Raw genomic sequence first — 25,323 nt, 5'->3', positions numbered from 1 at the left:
TTAATTCATGCCCAAATCTTATTTTGATGTCATTTTACTTATATGTTATATATAAAAATTGTTCTGGTTTTCAAGATGGCCGCCTCAGTAACATTAGAGCATTCAGCTACATGGTGAAGTTTTGTCTATGTTTATAGAGTATACTGTAGAAAGTTATATCATGTCCTAAAACACTTGAGACATCACACTGAAGCAAATATTAAGATTTTGGTCGATTCTGAGACTTCTGGTACTTGCTAGCAAAATGAGTCTTGTACCTCTAGCACAAAGCTAAACAAGCACCGCTCAGACATGACTACACGTCTGTTGACTGAGTATATTTGGAGTAATTGGAAATTTCTGGAAAAAACAGATTAGCAGGAAGGTATGTGAAAATTTGAACAGTAACAGTGCTTTCTTTTGCAAATCCTGCATCTATTATCAACGTGCTAATTACACTTAACACAATTCAGCAGCACTAGGATATGCTGGATAATAAAGCTGTTAATATCCAGACTGGTGTGTGAGAATTCTGCCTTGTTACTGTTTGATTTTTTTTTTCTCCGGGTTTTATTTTGCTATTGCAGCGCGGTACACGATGACAGCTTGTTGTAGTGTGTCAAAATGTGATGATGCTAAGAGCCTTCATATGGTAATTGAAAAAAAAAATCCTATATCATGTCCCTGAGCAGTAAATGTTTCAGACGTCACCTTGTATTCACTACATTGTGGGGCCCCCCCCCTTCTTTTAAATCAGGAAAAAAATGCCTAGTTTGTGTGAATGCAAAAGTTTGCACCCCCCTAGTCAGAATCGGATCTAGGAAAGACAGTGGCTTCATTTATACAGAGACAATTAGTGAGTTAGGTTTCAATGTCGTTTTTCCATTATCGCAAGGTCAAATAGTGCATTTCAGTATTAATACTGGCAAAAAAAGACAAAATCTTTCTGAATATTTTTGATTTGGAGATCCACCCACCCACAAACAAAACACCCACCCACCCACCTTTTCTAATTTACCTTCTGTATTGTTATTTTATTTATTTACATATATTTTATGTAGGACTCACTCACGCTTCATATGGAAGATTTTTTTTTCTTTTTTTTTTTTTTTGTAGCTGGATTGCAAAATAAAGCTTTTGCATTTTCCCATTCAAAAAAACATGTGGGGGCACAAACTTTTGCACTCTACTGTCTATATAGGACTTTAACCAAGCTAGCATGTCGTCTTATGTCGGGATCGACCTACTAAGCTAATTTGAGAAAGCAGAGAAACAGGAAAGCGGAAAGTCCTCCCTCATGAAGATTTTCCCATGGCGTAAAAACTCTGACACTGGAGACTCCTTCCATAAGTGTCAATGATTATAGATATTTATCTGTTTATTATGGGTTGTTGGTATAAAGCTAGACGTTCGTTTATTAATAATAAGAAAAAGCAATCATATTTACACGTAAAGACAAAATACATGCACACATCGTTAATGTATAGAAGCGATAAGGGCAGCGGTGGGTGTCCAGGCACGGATGAAGTCGCGTCGGTATCCTCAGGCGCGGCTGCCAAGCTGCCAGTCGGTGCCGTCACACCTTGCTGCTTTTAAAGATTGCCCTGCAGAGACACGAGCGAGCGAAGCACAACCCGCGAGACTTTTACGAGATGGGAACCATGCCAAGAAATGCCCACAAGGGAGGTTGGGGGTGCAGAGAGGGCACAGACAGCCATCCCGCACCAGCCCTGCCCCCCCCCACCCCCACACACAGAAGGGCACATTCACAGGGTCTTACACTGATTCTAAGCTGATCTGAACAACTGATCAATTCCCCAGTCTGGCATAACATCACAGAGTGATATATGCACATACGAGAAGGCCTACTTTCACCTCACTCAAACCCACGCCTGCGACGCCGAGCCACATAAATGACAATGGCAGTGGGAATGTAAATGAGGCCGCTATTACACGGCCGCGTTCATCAAGCGAGCCTGGAAAGACGTCGATGGCCCTGATGAATATGCATGCAGATTTGTTAATTAAGTTAATTATTCTGCTGAAAATTCATTTGCCTTCCCAAGGACATTGCAGCAGTGATTTTAAGATGTTTCTATCATTAGTCATGCACAATGCAGTTTAAAATCACATATGTCCAGTCTTTTCTTTCTTTCTGCTTCTTTTTTTTTTCGATACAGGAAGGAAAAAGGGGAAGTTGAGAGGTGTGTGTGTGTGTGTGTGTGTGTGTGTGTGTGTGTGTGTGATTTTTGTCCATATAAATGACAAACAAAAGCTTCATGTAGAGATTCGTGTCTTGAAGGAACAGTTCAGAAACACACACACACACACACACACACACACATGTTTATCACAAATGTAGTCGATCAGAAGACACACCTGGATGATCATCTCATATTTACTTCTTCAGTTGTGCACTAGGGGTTTTTTTTTTCTGTTCCATTACTTCTAACTATATACAAATAAAGAAAGCCTCAGACGTAATCATAAACACATGCAATAAACAGTTATATATATATATATATATATATATATATATATATATATATATATATATATATATATATATATATATATATATATATATATAATTAAAGTTATAAGATGAAAGAGTTTGGAATTTCATCCTCTCTGGAACAAACGTGCTATTTTTAACATTTCACAGCATGGTTTGTGTTGCACGAGCATCTCTCGGCTGCCAGTGCACACATTTAGACGGAATTCAAGGCTGTGTCCCAAATGGCACAATGCACACTAAGTTGTACGGCTAAATACAAGGGTGAGTCAAACGAAAAGCTTGTTATTTGTTTATTTATTTATTTATTTGCATTGTTTATTGCAAATAGGTGTCGCAAAAGTGTATCAAGTTTAATGTAGCAGTAGAACAATGGACCAGCAGTATTTTTTTTTACTTTTGCAACTACAGCTGTTTCTCTCATTTATATCAGTTTGGGAGGCAACCCATGATTGCTCAGTGTTAGAGAAGTGTTAAAAGCATAAAATAACTTGTACGTTTGTCATTAACTACTGTTTTTGCACAGAACGGTGTTGGGTTTGGTTTCAGTTCCAACGAGAAGTGGTGTATGTATTGCCTAAAACCCAATATATTGGCTTCACTGGCAGATTAGCAAAGCAAGCTAACTGTACTAGCCACTCACCAACAATCACTGATACTTAATCCATCCATCCAACCATCCATTTTCCATACCACTTATCCTACACAGGGTCACGGGGAACCTTGAGCCTATCCCAGAGGACTCGGAGCACAAGGCAGGGGACACCCTGGACAGAGTGCCAACACATAGCAAGGCACAATCACACACACATTCACACACTACTACGGACAATTTGGAAATGTCAATCAGCCTACAACGCATGTCTTTGGACTGGTAGGGTAACTGGAGTACCCAGAGGAAACCCCCGAAGCATGGGGAGAACAAGTGGGATTCGATCCCCTAATCCCGGAGGCGATTTTTTATTTATTGCGTCAAATATTAAATTTGAGTTAACTGCATCTTGGATCTATAGTTGTGTATGGAGAAGTGAAGAAACTTTGGAAAGCCATTGCTAAATTATTGGTCTGAAGATTCATTTGAGCCAGTTGTCTGAATTTGTCGCATTACTTCGTCATACCTAATTTGCATTGAATTGAGAAAATTTCACCTTAAATGTTGCCTGTTACTTGCTATTGTAAACATAGGGCTACCGAGTACCTCATGAAAAAGCATAACCTGTACGGTCTTCCCTAACAATCACTAAAATATATCGCAGAGATGAAAAACTATCATGTCCAATGGTGCGTCCAATGTTTTTTTTTTTACCCTTTAATTATTTATCAGTGTAGAAGATAATGCTAAATACACAATAAACTCATACACTAGAGGATACACACAATAACAGACAGACAGACAGACCTACAGACAAACAAACAGACTGAGCGACAGCGTGAGGGCCTACAGCCGTAATGAGGATGAGATTAAAACCGAAATCCTTTGACGAGCAGATGTGTATCTGACTCAATTAAATCTACACCTGGCACTTAAAATTCCTTTAATAAAACTACACCATTCAAATCGGCTTCTAGCGACTTCTACAAATAACTGTTGTATGCTTTAGAAGTCAATTAAATGAAATAAACAGTGTTTTTTTTCCCCCTATCCTTTTTTACCCAGATAATCTTTAAAAAAATAAATAAAAAAAAAAAAAAAACAACATAAATATAATATTTATAAAATCAGGGTTAAACGCTTCTTCTTGAGACTTGAGGTGTTTTTGTATCGCTGCCAACATTCCTGTTTGAATCCACTCCTGTGTTGTAGCTTGTGCAATGAAGTGTTAATTATTCCACTATCGAAGACTGGAAGACTGAAAGAACAGCTGGTATATTTATTATACATTTCACCGCGGTTTTACACCAACACTTTTATACCATCCGTGTTGTAAAATAGCACAGATTTTTTATAATAGTATAAAAACCGAGTTCCTTAAAAAGCAACTGAGGCAAGTTTTAGAGTCGAAAAGAAAAAGAAAAAAAGTCTGCCTGAAGCATCTGCACTAATAATTATTTATTAAAATTATTCATATTATTTTCCATGCAAGAAGCTTAAAAAATATGATAAGATACTGTAGGTTAATATTTTATTTCTTGATATCTTACTCACTTATATTCCATTTGGAAAATAAATGATCTAGTCTTGTTTCAGTGCCCCGGGTGGCCCAGATTCCTGCCTCAAGGATCTGAGATGCTTTTCTGCTCACCACGGATATAAAGAGAGGTTTTTTGAGTTACTGTATGTTTCATTCCAGCTCAGACCAGACTAGCCTATGACCTCTCTCATCAGGAAGGCATTTCTGCCCACAGAACACCCGCTCACTGGATGTTTTTGTTGTTGTTGTTGTTGTTGTTGCTTAATGCGCTATTACTGTATGTATCAACTGTGTATGAAACTCTCTGGAAAAAAAAAAAAAAAAGTCAGCCCGTGTGGCACCAACAGAAAAGTCACTGAGATCCCATTTTTGTGACGACAACATTCTGATGTTTGATGTGAACATTAACTGAAGCTCTTGACATGTATCTGTAGGATTTGTATAGATTGTGCTGCTGCCATTGTGATTGGTGAATTAGCAGAGGTACAGGTGTTCCTATTAAAGTGGCGTGAGTGGATATAATCTTGACCATTGCCCAATCAAGTAATAATAATAAGCTATGATTAAAATCATAATAGATTTTAATCTTGATCACTGCCCAATAACTTTTTTTTTTAAAACACAAAACCAAATATACACAAAATATTTAACCATCTAATGCAGAATTGATTACATTTACATTCCAAAAATGTTTTTAATGAATTAATTCAAGTGATAAAAATATAATTTTTAAAAAATTGGGGGAAAAATATATAGCTAGTAAATAGTGTGCGATGGTGGAAAGTATCATATAGTCAGAAATAATACAAAATTACGGCATTTTCCCGACTATAAAAATCGCAGAATTTCTTTCTTCTTTTTTTTTGCCACCTAGTAAGCATGTAAAATCTTCTAGAATGGAAGTACAGTTGTAAAAAATTATGTGCATGGATTAATTCATTCAAAATACATACAAAAATTGGATCCAAACATGTTTTGGGTGAAACATCTTTTTAATTTTTTCTCTTAAAACATTTTCAAAATTTTTTTAAATAAGGTGCAAAATGTCTGAATTGACCAGTTTTTCTGACTTTGAATGTGAAAAAATTAAATATACTATTAGAGAAGCTTAATGTCTTTTTTTTTTTTTTTTTTTGCTGTGTAGGCCTGTTTCAATTCATGAATGCACATACTACAGTTCCGTTATCGCATGTTGTTGCCATATGGCAACAATTACATTTTACCGTTGAACAGAACACTCAAAATATATAAACGTGTTTAAATGACCAAAAAATCATAACTTATCTCATCTAGTGTTTAATTTGACCCCCTTTAAGTAGTTTTGCCTCAATATTGAAAAATTGATCACATTCTGAGAGCCTTCCGATGATGACCTTCACCACGCGCAGAAAAGGAAGAGGAAACAGCGCTTCCTCATCATGTGACATGGCTTTTATTTGTTATGTCAAAGTTAAAGCCCCCTTTTCCCAGTTACATAGGAAAATAGTAGCTTTGTATAATTTCCTCTCAAAAAATTAAGATAAATGAATTGGTGCCATAAGGCAACACCATACAATGTACAGTAATCGGTTTTAAAAAAACAAACATTTTCTTACTATGATAGTATTAATTTTCTTAATATGATTGATTTAGTACATCTTGGCAAACCCCTTTCTTTAAGCACATGTTTGAAATAGATAGATTTGATTGATGACTAACATTTTACTAACATTTTACTGATTAACTTTTACTAGCAGTTTTACAGAAATCCAGATGTGCTCATACAGTAGATCTCTAATAATTAAGCCAGAGGCCGGGCGTGAGGAGGAAAAACTCCCTGAGACGACACGAGGACGAAACCTTGAGAGGAACCAGGACTCAAACAGAGATCCGTTTTCTTCTGAGTCACGCCAGATTATAAATGATTACTTTTCTACAAATGGATAACGGAAAGTCAAACAGTACTAAGTGTGTCAAAAAGATTTTCAGTATGCCTATGTTCTGAATAAGAGTCCTGAGATGAGTAGACGATTAAATCAGATCCGATTCATTACGAGAACCACATGATCGCAGTCTGCATTTGGTTTTTGTTTTGTTTTGTTTTGCAGCCCCCTTTATCCAGAGTGACTCCTGTGATAGCGCCTGGTACATTGAAAGGTTCACGTTGCTTGTGGGAAAATAAATAGTCCCCTCATCTTCCTCCTTGTAAAGTCATTAGAATTCATACAACAAAGCGACTTGGCACGGTGCCTCCTATTAAAATGATATGAAATGCACCACGTGCCTGATCATTTCTTTTCCAGCAGAAGGTCACTCTTTGGCATTACCCCTCCTGATTTTTAATACAATAATAAAATATTACAGGCCATAATCTGAACGAAGAGTGGTGTAGATGAGCTGCGTTACATGTGTGTATGTTTGTGCATGTAGGTCTCAACTGATAACGAATTTAATGTGAACTTTCTACGACTGAAAAGTAAAGAACGGATCAAATTATAGCACTCTTGAATTCTCGATTCTGCTGGTCAGGTCTAGATCTAATACGTTATCGTTTCTATAGTAACAAATTGTACATTAACAAGGACAAGCCTAATAGAAGTGTCAAAAGTGCAGGATTGTGTAGAAGTTCCACAATGTTAAATGTTACTATAAATGCATAAAAATGACATCATTCTATAACGATTTTTTTTTGTTTTGTTTTGTAAATGCCATTTTTAGCAAATTGTTGCGGCGTAAGAGGAATAAAACACTTTGTGATTTGCTGTTACAGGAAAAGAATCCACTTCCGGGTGGTAACACACGGGAACACACTGCTGTTGATTATTTCCCTGTAACAGCACACCACCATTCATTTTATCTTTCATCCACATTAGAACTATTCACTGTATAATACACTTTTAATGGACTATATGCTCTTGTTTTTCGATATGCTCGTCTTTTACTGCTCATCCTTGCATTTCCGTGTGATAAATTTAAGGGTGTACATATTTCTACAGCAATGAATAAAATAAGCCAAGGCTAATTTAACATGTGATTACTGAAGACTTGCGTAAAAAGAAACAAAACAGAAAGTAAATAAAGACAGAAGTTGCCCGAAAGAATGGAGGACAGCGAGTACGGAGGCCAGAGAAGGCTGATGAGACGCAGTCGGGTAGAAAACAACAGCTGTTTCGCTCCTGGCTACAAACCTGAGGAACACGTTTGCCAGGGAGGTACGGAGACAGAGAAGGAGGATGTCTTTCAACAAAGTAGGAAACAGATGTGGTGTGTTGGTTTATCCACTCTCCACCCTCCTACACTGTTCCCTGACTATTTATAGAATATGTTGAGATAAGTTCTGCCACCTTGGGAACATAAGACATGCAGTAGCCTAGATAATAACCAAAAGGTGGTGACCCTATACGAAATGATCATCTTTACTGTGACATCATCGTCTAAAAGTGTGAAAGTTTGAAAAGTGTGAAACTCTTCGCTTAAGAAGAAAGAGGGTTGCCTTTTTGTTTTATTGTAGTAACACACCATACTGCATGCAAATTTAGAGATGATACAGGTCAAACATATGTACCAGACAAGAACAACTGCAGTACTATGTAATAAATTACATATAGTAATAATAATGTAATAAATGCAACAATTGCTTCTTGTACTTCTGACAAGATTAGATTTATTTTATCCTAAGCTGACTATAGACAGCATGGTTTTTCTCAAGATGATATATTTTTGTATGGAATTTCTAATTTACAAGACCAATGATGTACATTTTGTCATAGGCCAGAAACTTGACTGAAGTGAGAGGACTTAGCAAAGCCGTACGTACCAGGATGGCCGAGTGGTTAAGGTGTTGGCCTTAAGCTCCAATGGATAAATGTCCTCGTGGGTTCGAATCCCATTCCTGGTAAGATCTTTAGCTGAATTCTGGTGTAACTGGAAAATTCTTGCAGCCTACAGCAAATCCAAACAAGTGAGAGCCATTCCTTGAAAGAAGCCATAATACAGTGTTAATGTAAAACAGTAGCAACTCTGGAATCACTGTGATTCTTACCAAGATTCAAACGGTACCGAGTTTGCTCGGAAGTTGCTCTTCAACCGGAAGCATGCAAACCTGCTTTTTCCATGTTGAACGCTATTGGTTGTTTGCTGCAAACATCAGGCTTTTATGTGCACAGGCACACTGAGTAAACCTCGATATAGAGTTAAAACCTGTGTTGACTGAGAAAGGTGATAACCAGTGTCATGAAACCTGTTCATCTTAATTAACCTGTGTTGGATTTGTTTGGTTTTGGCAACTCAAAACTTACTCTGAAACTCTGGATGAATATCCTCATGGGTTTGACCCCCATTCCTTTGACGAGTTTTAGCTGAGTTCTGATGTACATGGAAAATTCCTAATGGAAACCCTCAGGAATTGCATTGAAACCATTAAGCAAATTCAAACAAGTGACAACTATTCATTGACGGAAGCCCTCAGAGAACTTCCTAATGTAGCGTAGCTACTGTAAAGCAGTAGCTCTGTAATCACAATCACCCTGACCAGGATGCAGTAGTTCCTGTTGACAAATGCTTGAACGGTAAGACTCATTCTGCAGAAAGTCTTCTATAAGTAATGCTGCTGAAGCAGTGCGCCGGGATGGCCGAGTGGTTAAGGTGTTGGTCTCAAGATTCAATGGGTGAATATTCATGTAGGTTTGAACCCCACTCCTAGTAGTTCCTAACATTTGTATAGTTCTGATGCATGGTGAACTAATCAGAAAAGAAATGGAAAACCCTCCTAAGGATCCTTACTTAAAGCAAACCATAATGGATGGTCCACAGAGTTCTAGTGATGGTGTGTCATCTAAAAATCACAGTTTTAGAACAATTAGTAACCTCAGAATAGTTACTGTAAGTGGTTAAGATGTTGGACGTAAGCTCCAACAGGTAAATATCTGTGTAGGTCCAACCCTATTCCTGTTACAATGCTGAGATTCAGCTTGCAAAACTGGTGGCTAGGTTCCGTCCTGTCATGCATTTAAAGTACAATGGACAATAAATTACACTTTGCACCCAAGATTTAAAAAAAATCCAGATCTGTAATTAATGATGATAATGAACTGTTATTATACTGCTATTTAGCTGTATCCTTTCTCAATGGTGAGTCACTTTGGATTAAGTGTGTCTATTAAAATCCACTTTTCCTACACAGGGGAGCCTGGAGTCTATCCCAGGGAAATCAGGGCACAAGGCAGGGGACACCCTGGACAGCGTGCCAACCTATCACAGGAAACAATTGCACACAGTACAGACAATTTTAGAAATTCCAATCAGCATGTCTTTGGACTGGGGGATGTGACTGAAGTACCCCCGAAGCATGGGGGAAACACACGGAGGTGGGATTTGATCCCTCAAGCGCAGAGATGTTAACCACTAAGCCACCATGCCCCACGTGCAGTAAATGTATTAAAATATATTCAAAGTAATACACTATACTTTCACTTTTGTTGTTTTAAAACACGCACGAGATTTTAACGAAATGACAAAGCTCTTGGTCTGAGTATGTTACATTGAGCCACGGTTCTCAAAGTGGAGTCTGAGCAGCCCCATGGGACCGCATAGATTGAGGGTCGGCTATTTAAAAGGAAATGCTACATTGGTGGAGATGTCAATCTACTACTAACTAAGTACCAACAAAAGTACTGCATTTAATATACTGTATTTAAGGAATAAAACATTCGTGGGCATGCTGTTTTAGGAAAATAATCAATGATGTAGTGGTGTTGTGAAACAGTTACTGTTACGACCCCGAAGTTGATTCTTTTTCAATAACAGCATATTCGGACATGTTTTATTAATCTTATAAGACAGCAATTTGCCAACCATGACATATTTACATTTTATTAACATCATTATAATAATTGTATACATTATCATTTTATATGTTTGTAGTTAGAGGAAAGTTAGGTCCTGTTCTCACTTATGTTATAGCAGCTATAAACAGTCGTTCCTGCTGATAATGAATGTAAATGCCTTATTTAAAAAAAAATAATAAATTGTTTGTAAACTGATTTTAAGTTTGAGCCGATGATAAGCTTTATGATACGATCATTAGGTTTCTTTTCAAAATAAATAACACTTTTTTTCATTTCAAGTCTGAGGTAGCAATTATTAAAACGCACATTTGATCTAGTTGTGAATTTACATTGAAATTACATTTGCACTTTTTTTTTTTTAAATTCATATTGAATTCCAATTGTTTTACATGTCTGTGTTGTTTTTTGATTATTTTTTTCACACTAAACCGAGGGTATTCTCATTAGGACTTTCATCCACTGCATATTTAATCATAATGCCAGATGTCCATTGACATGAGCCATACGTTTTTTTGTGCTCAGGCCACTTTCACATGCAATACAGTGCTGGTAAAATAGTCGTCATGTATTGGAAACGGCTCAGCATGGACTTGCTCTAAACCCGAGCAACCACAGAGGCTCCATGTTTCAGACCACTGCTGCCATCTACTGCGTAACAGTAGCCGATGTTAACTGTGTAGTAATGCATTAAGATTCATTATTCAGAATTCAGAATGTCTATCATTGGTGGCATAATCAGTTTCAATTTCATCATCATTCTTCTCTGGTTGACTCACAGATCCATTGTTTGTGGTTTCACTATGATGTATATGAGCATGTGCTTAACTCTAGTAGCTGTTTCCTTTAAATTGAGCCTATATGAGGAAATCACAATTTCTCACATTTACCGTACAGTCTATATATATACATATATATATATAGACTGTACGGTAAATGTGAGAAATTGTATATATATATACAATATATATATACAATATATATATATATATATATATATATATATATATATATATATATATATATATATATATATATATATAATTTCTATCAATCTATTATGATCTATCTTCATCTATCTACATTTATTCAATTAGCAGACGCTTTTATCCAAAGCGACTTACAAGTGAGGAAATGCAAGCGTTTACATTATCTTTTATTCTATTGTCAGATCATTTTGCTTCTTTCTAGAAATTAATGTTTGAAATGAGAAAAAGAATATCTGACAACAGAACATTAATTTCAAGCTTGATTTTTTTTTTTTTAAAGTGTAATCCCCGTTATAATGATACGGTATCAGGATTATGACAGTATGATGAGGTCTCCAACATACGACAAAAGCCACGATTATGAGCAACACGAGTCAGTCTTAAATGCTTTTACTCAGCTCAAGATTGACAATTTTTTTAATTCTATTATTAGATCATTTCGCTTCTTTCTACAAACGAATGTTTCAAATGAGAACTTGGAAAAATATCTGCCAATAGAACATAAATTTATCATTCATTTCAAGCTTGACTTGATTTTTTTAAAGTGTAAAAAAAAAAAAAAAGTTTAATCATGTATTTGGTTTATTGGAATGAACATAGAAACCTTGATGGAAAGCACTAGGCCAATTAATATTAACAACAACAAGAGGATGCCAATATAACAAGTGGATGCCAATTTTTTTCAGCAGGAAGTCCACAGGCTTGCTGAAACCACAAAACGCTTTAGGTTTGAGAAGCTAAAGTTGCTGCTCTGATTATTTGCAGTAGTTTGTTTCTAAGAGACTAAGATACCTGGGATCAGGAGGGCATGATTGATGAGATTTAGAGTAAGTAAGTCTTTTTCCTCATGCAAATATAGAAGCTGAAAATAAGCTCGAACTGATTTAAAAACAACAACAACAACAACAACAACAACAGAAATTCATCTCTCCAATGGTTTTTCCAATTCGACATTGCTGGATGACCAAGATGTGGACATAGCAAGCGGTTCACCAATTGAAATGCATTAGAAATGTCAAATGGGTTTAGAAATTCCCAGATATGTCGTTTTGAACCACGGTGTAAGGCTGAGGTACGAGAAAAGTAAGTCACATCATGTAGGAGGTGGCGAAAAAGCTCAAGATCAAGCTTGTGGTTCAGTGATGTGGTGAATCACTATATCATGGTGACTAATAAGCTAACTCTAGGAGCTTCGAGATCTTATTTGAAATGAAAATGTCTCAAAGTGGCAGGGATGTCAACCTGAGATGCAAGAGATTTGGTTTAGTTGATGAAAAATGTTTTTTTTTTTTTTTTTTTTTTTTTTTTTTTTCTGAGGCTGATCAGCTTTAATTGGCTTAATATGATCGGAAAATGGATAGTCACAGTTAGAGTCTAAACTCTTCTATGATTTATATATCTGTCTACACCTGCAGTCTTAAGACATCTATAAGAAAGAAAAGTGCTTTTTAATGAGTTGACAGCTGATCAGAGCCGCCAGCTCCATCTAATTTAATCAGGCATCTTGCTGAAACCAACAGATATAGCAGTTCATCACTTTATTGTTTGTTTGGTAACCATTGTACCATAAAAAATACAGAACACATATTTAGAAAACTCAAAATTGCAAGCATTTATACAGGCATTGAGGTGAATGTTGCAGAGAGAAGACAAGAGCCTGCTGTACTATACTGTACTGTCTAGTATAATCCAAAGAACAACAGGAAAGAACTATACAATCTACTGCAACAACAGCAAAAGAAAGAAATTTATTTTGTTGAAAGGTGCTTAAAAATTCCCTGAATAAAAGACAAATATTTATACCAACGCACTCTTGAGTGCTCCATTCCAATTGGTCCGAAGATGTTGGTTAATGATCACAGTTCCGGTTGCAAGGTTTATATCGCTGCTCATCGTAATATGTTAGAGTTTTTATAGTAACAGCGAATTCACAGACACTTGTGTGGCGGATTCTACACATAATCCGAAACAGATTAACAACCGTTACACTGTAAACCCGGTTAAGTTCATTTAACTCGAAAAATTTGAGGGAACTAATTACCTCAAAATTTTTAAGTTGATAAACCGATTTCTTTAAAACCAAATACACTTAAATAGAGTTAACCGAGTTAAATTTTTGTTTTATTCAAGTGTATTCGGCTTAAAGAAATCGATTTATCAACTTAAAAATGTTGAGGTAATTAGCACATATTTAACAAAGAAAAATGTACAGTTGTTGAAATGATGAGGTTTTCTGTAACTGGAAGGAGTCTCCAGCAGTTAGTAAGTTTTGCACCTCGGGAAAGTCTTCAGTTTGCAGTTGCACTGAAAACCTGTGGGATTTTTTTTTTAATCACTTTAAAAAGGGGGGGGGGGGGGGTGTTAGGGGCGACAGACTGTGGTTTAAAAATGTTTTTAGCTTCACTTGTGTAAGTGATAAGAGGAATTAACTTGTTTTACTGATGATCCTTAAATTTAACCATAACATGATAAAAGCTCAAGGTACAATTGCACTTGGCAAATTGCTGTGGTATTTTCTTATAAACAGTACACGCTATTGTATTTTATTTCCTACTTATATAAAATGCACTGTCTACATTAAATAAGCTGATATATCTAATAGTGCAAAGACTTTTTTATTTATATATTTTTGCTTGCGTAAGTGATAAAAAAGGTGACTAATACTAAAACTGTTACGCATAAGTCATCGTGCCTCTCGACTCTGTGCTCGTTTCTGTAAAAGTTTCGTATTTGCCAACAGACAAATGTGCAATAGTTTCCTGTGATGAACTGAATGTATGTAGAATTTTTTTCTGTTATTTACAGTATTATTACACACGTTTTTTTCTGTTATTTACAGTATTATTACACCAGGGTTTTTTTCTGTTATTTACAGTATTATTACACCAGGGTTTTTTTCTGTTATTTACAGTATTATTACACCAGGGTTTTTTTTTCTGTTATTTACAGTATTATTACACCCCCAAAAAAGAGAGAATAGAACATAAAATGAGTTCAACAAAAGAAAAGTGAAACACAAGTACACGGTAAGAAAATAAGGGTAAATCCCGTACTCTGCATAATTTTTTTGTTTTGTTCCTTTATAAAGAAAAACCATTAGCCGTCCAAAGGACTCTTTAAGTCTAAGAGTGCAGTTAGCACAAAAAAAAAAAAAAAGCTTATAAAAATATCAATGCAAAACAGACTGAGGATAAAAAAAAATAAGGAAAATATAATATAGTATATTAAATTAGAAATAGTATATAGAATATTACAATATGAAATTTCATTTTGAAGTTAAATGTTTCCATGTTAACCGTGCCCCCCCCCCCTCTCTCGCTCTCGCTCTCGCTCTCGCTCTCTATGTGTAATATTTTCATGATAGGAATCACTCACATAAAAAGGAGAAATGTACCAGTTTTGAGTCTCCATCACCGAGTTCATCGTCATTTGTCAAAGTGATTTGAGTTCTGTTAAGTTTTGTGGAAATGCCACGCTGTGGTGTTGGTGAAAGTTGAAGTGACTCCGCTCAGAAGATCTGTATGACAGTTCAGCGCTCCTGTGTTGAGGCTGGCAGAACAGAAGTTTGGACAGGATTTTTCTGGACCTTTCTCTGATCAGAAACAGCAGTGAATTGATGCAGCAGTGGAAATAGGCAAGGATACGGCAGGCGACATATATTTGGTTGATTAGATTTTTCTTTTTGCAATCCCCACTATCACTATACGGTACCAGGAGTATGATGACATGATAAGGTCCCCAACATATGACAAAAGCCATGATTATGAGCAACACGACCAGCAATGTCTTATACCTTCTCCGCCCTGAGCTCGACCTGAGCGTGTGCAGGATTAAGCTGTAGCACAGGACGATGATCACCAGCGGAATGATGAAGAGCATGACAAACTGTGTGTAGTATCCCACCTGGTCATCATGAGAATGCCCATTGCCACAGGTGAAGGTGTTATTCATGTTTCGAACCTCGGAGGACAGGGCGTCTTTCAGAGACGCTCCTACGCTGATGATCCACGACCCTGCAAAAGCTGCCCTTGCACAGTTGAGCCTTCTTCTGTGAGTGAGCCACTGGCTGCGCACAACAACAACAAAGAAGCAATCGACCGTCATGGCCGTCAGTAGAATGAGGCTTCCATATATTCCGACAAAATAGGCCCCGGTTAGGATCTTACACGCAGGATCTCCAAAGATCCACTCGTTCAGTTGATCAACAGCCCAGAAAGGAAGCGTCAGCGTGAACAACAGGTCAAAAACCGCCAAGCAGAGTAGAAAAAGCATGGTGATCCTTTTGAGATCTTCAAAGCGGGCCAGAGCATAGAGGAGCATGCCATTCCCGAGGAAGCTGAAGCAACAGATGACGATGAAACTTATTCCCGTGATTCGATCGTATTTCTCAAAATGACACTGTGTGACCAGGTCTCCATAGTAATATTCATACGAGTCGTTCAGATTGTCACTCAGGTTCATTTCTTCCGTTCTTGTGTAGGTCAGGGGTGTTGTTGAGTTAAGAGAAAACATTTTTTTTAAAAACAGATCCACACATAGATGTCCAGCTTGAAGTCGGAAAGTTTCAAGTGTCTAAAAATAAAACAGAACAGAGGTTTTGGCTGAGAGTTCTTCCTCTTTTTTTTCTTTTTTTTTTTTCTTCTCTCTCCACTGCTTGGAAGTGAGTTTACTTATTCACGTCAGAAAGATACATGCTGTGTCTCAGGCTGAAACTAACACTTTTGTAAGCAGCATGAACTTTTTCAGAGGACTCACATGTTTACAAACCACAGAGTCTCTGACATGATCGGCAGGCGGAGCGAGACCGGAATAGATAAACGATGATGTTTTAAGCATCAGCATTATGGGAACGTGATATGGTCCAACATGATACGACAAAACAAAACTCACACGGCCAACATTACTGACACTGTCCTACTTTCCCCTTCCTGAGCTTGGCAAAAGAAACAAGCTGAGAATGACGCGCTTCTGTAAAATTTCTGAACAATTCTCCATTTAATCGCAAACTCCATCTGAAGTTATGGCGCATGTTGTAGAGATGCTGGAATAAATGTTATTCTTATGACCAATTTCAGTTTTTAAGTGGATATAGCGATCTAATCAAGGCAGTAAAGTGGAGTTTGTGTTCCAACTCTGAAGTTGACTGTATTCCAATAACAGCTTTTATTCCTTGTATATCACAGCAATTTGCCAATAATTACAATCATTTTGATTAATTGAAGAACAATACTGTACATTTTATCCATTTATAGTTACCTTAAATGTTGTCAAACTAACTGTTACAAAATAGTGACGTGGGAGACTCCGTCAGAAAAAAAAAAAAAAAGCTAAATAAACATCTCCGCACAGAAAACCTCATCGTATCAAAGATGACACGCACTTTTAATCCATTCATGTGGAGAGTTCACCAAACAAATGACCCTTTGTAAGTTGTTATTATGGAAATGCTAACATATCTGGGTTTTCCCCTAGGTTTTCAGAGGGCTTACGTGCTGTCTGGGTTCTGGGTTCTGGCGGGGGCGGGGGTCTGGGGTTTGGTGGTTGATGGGGTGGTTTGAAATGATTCGAAAGAAATTTGAAGATTTAAGTGAATATTTTTCGACCATTATCTTCACCATATTTGTGAAACCAATCATGCAACACTTATTATATTTATAGTCAAAAGTCTGTTCATTTCACCAGATAACATGTTTGAGATTTAATTTAAAAAAAAAATATATATATATATATATATATATACATACATACATACGTATATATATATATATATATATATATATATATATATATATATATATATATATATATATATATATAAATTTAATGCAAGCAAAAGACATAAAGGAGGCAGACAGAGAATTTCTTGATTTATTTATTTAAAAAAAAAATCTGTCAGGGACAGTCGTGAGAAATTCCGCACAACCTGCAAGTGTTTGGAGAAGAAGGCTATCAAAGGATGTGTTCACACATAAGGTCTTTTTTAATCCTTATTATAGTAGACCATGCTTCCAAAAACGCCCTGAGCTTCTTTTGGGACGCTTTCAACTGCATTTTGTAAGAGTGTTTTTTGCTTTTTTGTTTTTTTAAATATGAGAATAAAAGCTTTTGTACTTTGGAATCAGGGGCTAATATGACTAAAGTAATCCCAGCAACCATTGAACGAAAGGTCAATCAGTGTCTAATTTGGATTGGTAACAGGTACTGGGTGCTATACGTGCTACAGTGAGGGAAAAAAGTATTTGATCCCCTGCTGATTTTGTACGTTTGCCCACTGACAAAGAAATGATCAGTCTATAATTTTAATGGTAGATTTATTTGAACAGTGAGAGACAGAATAACAACAAAAAAATCCAGAAAAACGCACGTCAAAAATGTTATAAATTGATTTGCATTTTAATGAGGGAAATAAGTATTTGACCCCTCTGCAAAACATGACTTAGTACTTGGTGGCAAAACCCTTGTTGGCAATCACAGAGGTCAGACGTTTCTTGTAGTTGGCCACCAGGTTTGCACACATCTCAGGAGGGATTTTGTCCCACTCCTCTTTGCAGATCTTCTCCAAATCATTAAGGTTTCGAGGCTGACGTTTGGCAACTCGAACCTTCAGCTCCTTCCACAGATTTTCTATGGGATTAAGGTCTGGAGACTGGCTAGGCCACTCCAGGACCTTAATGTGCTTCTTCTCGAGCCACTCCTTTGTTGCCTTGGCCGTGTGTTTTGGGTCATTGTCATGCTGGAATATCCATCCACGACCCATTTTCAATGCCCTGGCTGAGGGAAGGAGGTTCTCACCCAAAATTTGACGGTACATGGCCCCGTCCATCGTCCCTTTGATGCGGTGAAGTTGTCCTGTCCCCTTAGCAGAAAAACACCCCCAAAGCATAATGTTTCCACCTCCATGTTTGACGGTGGGGATGGTGTTCTTGGGGTCATAGGCAGCATTCCTCCTCCTCCAAACACGGCGAGTTGAGTTGATGCCAAAGAGCTCCATTTTGGTCTCATCTGACCACAACACTTTCACCCAGTTGTCCTCTGAATCATTCAGATGTTCATTGGCAAATTTCAGACGGGCATGTATATGTGCTTTCTTGAGCAGGGGGACCTTGCGGGTGCTGCAGGATTTCAGTCCTTCACGGCGTAGTGTGTTACCAATTGTTTTCTTGGTGACTATGGTCCCAGCTGCCTTGAGATCACTGACAAGATCCTCCCGTGTAGTTCTGGGCTGATTCCTCACTGTTCTCATGATCAATGCAACTCCACGAGGTGAGATCTTGCATGGAGCCCCAGGCCAAGGGAGATCGACAGTTCTTTTGTGTTTCTTCCATTTGCGAATAATCGCACCAACTGTTGTCACCTTCTCACCAAGCTGCTTGGCAATGGTCCAAGCCCATTCCAGACTTGTGTAGGTCTACAGTCTTGTCCCTGACATCCTTGGAGAGCTCTTTGGTCTTGGCCATGGTGGAGAGTTTGGAATCTGATTGATTGATTGCTTCTGTGGACAGGTGTCTTTTATATAGGTAACAAATTGATATTAGGAGCACTCCCTTTAAGAGTGTGCTCCTAATCTCAGCTCGTTACCTGTATAAAAGACACCTGGGAGCCAGAAATCTTTCTGATTGAGAGGGGGTCAAATACTTATTTCGCTCATTAAAATGCAAATCAATTTATAACATTTTTGACATGCGTTTTTCTGGATTTTTTTGTTGTTATTCTGTCTCTCACTGTTCAAATAAATCTACCATTAAAATTATAGACTGATCATTTCTTTGTCAGTGGGCAAACGTACAAAATCAGCAGGGGATCAAATACTTCTTTTCCTCACTGTATATGTTTCATTTTTACAGACAAGCATGAAATGACTCATTATTTCCTGTTCTAGTTCTGAAACCACTTCTTGCTGCATTTGCGCAGTTAATTTTAAAGCTGGTGCATAATGTTATCTACAACACTGATCTTAATATTATATCTATAGTAATATTCCACTATCTATAGTGGAACCTTGACACGAAAAAAAGAAGAAGAAGAATGTATAGATAAATACAAAGCCATACCTAAATATATACAGTCATGAGAAAAAGAAAATACATTTTTTTTTTTTATTATTTATTCATTTTTATTTATCAAGGTATAAAAAACAATTGGTTCCTTGCGAACTTCTATATATAAACAAATAACCTCAGGCGACTTCAACAACAACAACAAAAAAAAAAACCACAATAGTTGCACAATACATAGAAGACAATATGTACTATTTTTTTCTCCCAGAACGTTAACCAACATTCAGAGACCAGTTGTACACCCTAGAATTTAGTAACATGCAGAACGACCTTTAGTTTAATAGTCTCTCACATCGTTTTGGAGAATTTTTGCCCCACTCTTCTTTACAACATGGCTTCAGTTCATTGATGTTTGAGGGCAATGCTTTATACACAACTCTCTTAAGATCCTGCAACAGCATCTCAATGGCGTTGAGGTCTGGACTTTGACTTGGCCATTCCAACACCTTGATTTCTTTCTTCTTTAGCCATTCTGATGTCAGTGTTCTGGAGTGCTTGGGATCATTGTCCAGTTGAATTATCCAGTTTCAGTTCAGCTGAAACTGCTGGACAGATGGCCTGAAATTAGTCTCAAGAATATTCTGGTATACAGGGAAATTGATAGTTTTCTCAATGACTGACGTTTCCCAGGTCCTGTAGTTGCAAAACAAGCCCAAATAACACCCATCCATCACCATGCTTCACAGCTGGTATGAGGTGTTTGTGGTGATACGCTGTGTTTTGTTTTTCACCCAAGCATGATGCTGTGCATGACGACCAAACATCTCCACCTTGGTCTCATCAGTCCAAAGGATATTGAAGATGCTCCATTTGTAAACAGACTTTCTCACTGTACAATGGTGAATTTCAAATCGTTTGGAGATGGCCTTATAACCCTTCCCAGATTGATGAGCAGCAACAGTTGCTTCACTGAAGGTCATGGCTGATGTTCTTTCTTCTTGGGATGATGTAGACAAACACACGAGTGCTCCAGAACAGCAAACTGCCAAAAGTTCTGCTTTGATAGATTTAAGCACACTTCTTAATGATTAATTAATCTTGTGCATTACATTAGTAACACCTGGCTGCTAATTACTCTCTTAATGATTGTGGAAGTGTAAAGGGTGTTCTTATTTTTCACCCACATGGTTTCTGAATGCTGGTTTACGTTTTGCGGGAAAAAATGACTAGATATCGAAATCTGTTGTGTTGTGTTTTTTTTTTTTTCTCACATGATATTATTTGTTTGTTTACAGAAGTTGGTGAGGACCACACAACTGATATTTAGGCCCTGATAAATAAAAACATAGAATTGAAGGTGGGTGTACTTTTTCATGATACGTATGACACACCATATGTTGGGTATTACTTACTATTTAGGTGTTTTTTTTGGAGGGGGAGGGCATTTTGGACATGACTAAAAACATATAAGCAACTAATTTTTTCCACAAGATCTATGTTTCAGTCTTACACAGAGCCCGAACAAAACATTTTGGACCCTTGACAGCTGTCACCAAAATAACCCCACGTAGCTGCTTATTTTGCACATCAGGTAGAGTTGGTTCTGTCCATATTTGCTTAGAAATTTCTTCTAAAATGAATACAGCACCAAAAAAGAATTCAAAAATCTTAAACTCCAGTTCATCAAGATGAATGTATTGAGCAAATTAGGAAAATACAGTAGAGAGGGGAAATAATGTACTGCCACCTAAACATTTTTCATATTTTATTAAATATTCATTAAACACATAATCACAAGCATTTTATTTGACATTTTATTCGGTCTTTTAAGCATTTTAAATACAGGCTAAATCAAATACAGAATTTACTCATGATGTTGCACATGATTTTTTTTTAGAGCCCCCTGCTGTCTGAGAGATGAATTGTAAATGCCATGAAAATATTGACAGGTCTTCAACTCCAACCCAAGCCCTCTGTTGAAACTCTGTATGGTGTATGGGTTGACTTTTATGGCAAAGGTGTGTAGGTGCAAGCTAATCTCTGGGCTGGAGAAATGAAAGCAGAAGACATGTAGAAATGAAGAAACTAGTGAGATCGGTCACATGTCCCACAGTTTCACAGTTTATCTAAAGTGTAATGAATATGTATAATGTATAGTGCATGAATATTATAAGCATAGAAACACTTTACAAACATTATAAGTAAAAAAAAAATATATATATATTGGTTCTGTACAAATCATTTTTTTTATAGTACATGATATCAGAACAATTAAGTATTCAAACAAATTAGTATTGAAACAAATATATATTACATGGAAAGGTTTGATTTCAATCCTTAAGGTAATGATTGCGAAAAGGTCCTTGTATTAAAAATATTTCACTGAACAGATGCAGAATAAGAAAAAACAAAATGCAAAATATCTGAGGAAACGTGAAAGCTCACGGGCACTTTTAGCTGCTTTCCTACTATAAAGGAACTTCTGCAAGATCGGCTAGTATGTGGTAATTTCCTCCCCATTTGAATAAATCAGATGGCTGTGGCGTCTGTCAAAAGGTTTATCGTCTTTCTTGCAGAGATTCTTCAGTGCATTCTTTAGGTGATCTCTGAACTTGACCCCCATAAAGACATAAAACACTGGATTTAGGCAGCAGTGAGAGAACGCCACCAGTCGGGAAACCTGGAAAACGTAATCCACCGTGGTGCTGACATGACACTCGTTGAATGGCGAGATTTCAAATGATATCAGAGAACTGAGAAACATGGACACATTGTATGGCGCCCAACCCAAGTAAAAAGTCACCACAATGCAGAGGATCAGCTTCACGGTTTTGGGACGGGTGTGTGACATGGGTCTGAGCAGGCGCCCAAGAATTCGAATGTAGCAGAAAGCAATGGTGAAGAAGGCAATGAGAAAGAAGATGTTTTGAATGTAAATGCCAACCTGCTTCCAAAAGATTTCATTATAATCGCAGTAAGCCCGGACCCTGTCAGGATCGGTCAGGACCTCAGTGAAGATGAAATGAGGGGTCGCAACACAGAAGCTCAGGATCCAGATAAATGCAGAAATCCCGACTGAATAGTATGCGAATCTGTTCCATAACATAGACAGTGGGTGCACAACGGCCATGTAGCGATGCACGGTCATAACTACGAGAAAGATGAGGCTGCTGTAGTAGCCCAGGTAGAAGATGAAGCTCACTGATTTGCAGACAGCTACTCCAAATATCCAGCCAAAGATGAGGTCAGAGGCCCAGAAGGGCAGGCCGAAGGTAAAGATCAGGTCAGAGATGGCCAGGTTCAAAAGGAATGCATTGGTCAGGGATTTCAGACTTTCATATTTAATCAACACCCATATGACCAATGCATTGCCCACACAGCTGAGCATCGTGACCATCGCAAAAAAGATTGGGGTGACCACTGATCCAAACAGCATCAGTTCGGTCTTGTTGCATGACGTGTCATTATAATCATAATTATAATCACCGGATGCCAAGGAATCGTTTTCGTCGATGCTCATGTCCAGGCTAAAAGAAGTAATAAAATATATATTATTACAAAACAGAAAATATACAGAAGAAATAGTACTTTTATTAAGTACTGAAAAATAATTAACAATTCTGTCCAGCTTGGTATTTTTCCACTGCTTTTTTTTCAGAAGACAAACAGCCATCAATCCAACCTTCACAATTATACATTTACTGATTTCATCATACAAAGCAAACTCCCAGAAACCACAAATAAAGACATTTTATTTATTTATTTATTTATTTATTTATTTATTTATTTATATTTCCTGCGTTGTACATTCTACCTTGTTCATTTAATTTCCATACCTTAAGTCAGAGCTCCAAGGTGTTCTCAAACAGAGCAGTTGATTTAGCGATTATAGATCCTGCAGGACGTCTAAAACTGCTTTTATTTCCTTTTTGAAACCTTATCAGAAATACCTGGTTCCCATTAGATTATATACCATGCAAACCACCCATTTCTCAGATGGGAACTCGTGATATTTTTTAAATTTTATTTATTTTTTTTACACAAAACAGACCAAGCAGGTGAGCTTTGAACAGTTATACAAGTTTGCTAAACACGTAAAAGCTGAAAAATTCTAAAGCGGATTTTAAATGCGAGGTTTTGTGTGATTTCTTGTAGCAGACCCCTGCATTGTAATAGAACCCCAAATTAAAAACTAAATGCAGTCTGGAACGCTGTCCTCCATATTTTCCTCCCAATTAATTTTTCTGCAGTTTCTCTATATTTATTGTTAGGGGATTATCTCTTCTGTCTGTGGGGAGATAGTGTGGTTTACTAACTGCGTGAGGGCAAGAGCACTAACTCTTTCTGAATTTCTATATATAATCAGACTCCGAAATGTAACTTGATATCAGATTTATATTAGATTGGTTGGATTAGGGCTGAAGGGTAGGAAGGTAGATGTCCAGAAACTATATTGATGTTCATATTATTTTTCAATCAGCCAATCATGTGGCAGCAGTGCAATAGAAAAATCCTGCAGATACAGGTCGAGAGCTTCAGTTCATGTTCACATCATACACCAGAAGACTTTGACCATTGCATGGTTGTTGATACCAGATAGGCTAGTTTGAGTATTTCAGAAATAGCTGATACCATAACAGTCTCTAGAGTTTACACAGACTGGTGCGTAAAGCAAAAATGGAGCACCACAACATTCAGTGAGCATAAGTTCTGCAGGTAGAAACAACTTGCTGATGAGAGAGAGAGAGAGAGAGAGAGAGAGAGAGAGAGAGAGAGAGAGAGAGAGAGAGAGAGAGAGAGAGAGAGAGAGAGAGAGAGAGAGAGAGCACAACAGCAGAAGACAACATCGGGTTACACTCCTGTCAGACAATAACCGGTATCTGAGGATAGAGTGGGCACAGATTCATCAAAACTGGACAGAAAAATGTCGCCTGGTCTTTCTCCATTCTTCAACTGTCCAGTTTCATGTGGATGACTGCTTGAGAGATCAAAAACACTCGGGTGTAATATATCCATCCATCCATCCATCTTCTAGACCGCTTATCCTTTTCAGGGTCACGGGGAAACCTGGAGCTTATTATGGGGAGCATCAGGCACAAGGCAGGGTACACCCTGGACAGGGTGCCAATCCATCGCAGGGTGGGTGTAATATATAAGTAAAGTAAAATATAAATGGAAACACATCAGTTAAATGTTTTGTAAGAATTTCTAGACGTGTCAATTATTATAAAATAATTAAATGAAATTATTTAGGCTACACAAAGCCTTTTTTTCCCCATAACTCTTTTAATCCATTGTTACCAAGGGTGGTAATAATTCTGGAGTCACTGGTGTGCTGTGGAAATGTCCTATCCTTAAGTCATACTGTATGACTATATCAACCATCTTGATAAAAACAACAACAAAAAAAATTATGAACTTTACCCCCTACCCCCTATCCCCCCACCCTCATACCCCCTACCCCCACCCTCATCCCCCCTACCCCCTATCCCCCCACCCTCATACCCCCTATCCCCCCACTGTCATACCCCCTACCCCCCACCCTCATCCCCCCTACCCCCTATCCCCCCACCCCCATCCCTCCCACCAAACAGTTTTCATACTCTGGTTTCAGTGGCATTTTCAGTAGGGAATTGAAAAAGCTTTGTTTTTGAGACAATGACCTTTTATTTATTTTTTTATTTTATTTTTTTAAATTTCGTACTAAGAAAAATGAATTCATGAAATCTACTACATGGATCCACAAGCATGCAGGCCTTATGTATTGAAGGGAGCATTACATCAGTAATATTTAGTAAAGTCCAAAAAATATATGTATACTCGATTATATTACAGATATGTGAGTTAAAACTGAGTAACTTTTAGTTTTTATTATTATTATTATTATTA

General features: G+C 37.4%; 2 protein-coding genes and 1 non-coding gene across 3 annotated transcripts; 1 reads left to right on the top strand and 2 right to left on the bottom strand.

Moving 5' to 3' along the window:
* Positions 1-8,420: 8,420 nt before the first annotated feature.
* Positions 8,421-8,503, top strand: trnal-uaa (transfer RNA leucine (anticodon UAA)). The gene has a single exon. It is a non-coding gene; the product is annotated as a tRNA-Leu (tRNA).
* A 4,455-nt stretch (positions 8,504-12,958) lies between these two features.
* xcr1b.2 (chemokine (C motif) receptor 1b, duplicate 2) lies at positions 12,959-16,339 on the bottom strand. Its single transcript, XM_017496447.3, has one exon. The coding sequence runs from the start codon at positions 15,947-15,949 to the stop codon at positions 14,870-14,872; it is 1,080 nt and encodes a 359-aa protein (XP_017351936.1). The 5' UTR covers positions 15,950-16,339; the 3' UTR covers positions 12,959-14,869.
* Positions 16,340-21,184: 4,845 nt separating this feature from the next.
* Positions 21,185-24,128, bottom strand: xcr1b.1 (chemokine (C motif) receptor 1b, duplicate 1). Its single transcript, XM_017495003.3, has 2 exons — positions 23,271-24,128; positions 21,185-22,961 (listed from the first exon to the last, which is right to left on the bottom strand). The coding sequence occupies exon 2, from the start codon at positions 22,952-22,954 to the stop codon at positions 21,929-21,931; it is 1,026 nt and encodes a 341-aa protein (XP_017350492.1). The 5' UTR covers positions 22,955-22,961; positions 23,271-24,128; the 3' UTR covers positions 21,185-21,928.
* Between the last annotated feature and the right edge of the window lie 1,195 nt (positions 24,129-25,323).

This window comes from Ictalurus punctatus, chromosome 20 (genome assembly GCF_001660625.3).
Source record: "Ictalurus punctatus breed USDA103 chromosome 20, Coco_2.0, whole genome shotgun sequence".
In the NCBI taxonomy this organism is placed as follows: Eukaryota; Metazoa; Chordata; class Actinopteri; order Siluriformes; family Ictaluridae; genus Ictalurus; species Ictalurus punctatus.
The sequence above is the reverse complement of the archived record's forward strand: the minus strand, read 5'-3'. Positions and strand labels throughout refer to the sequence as shown.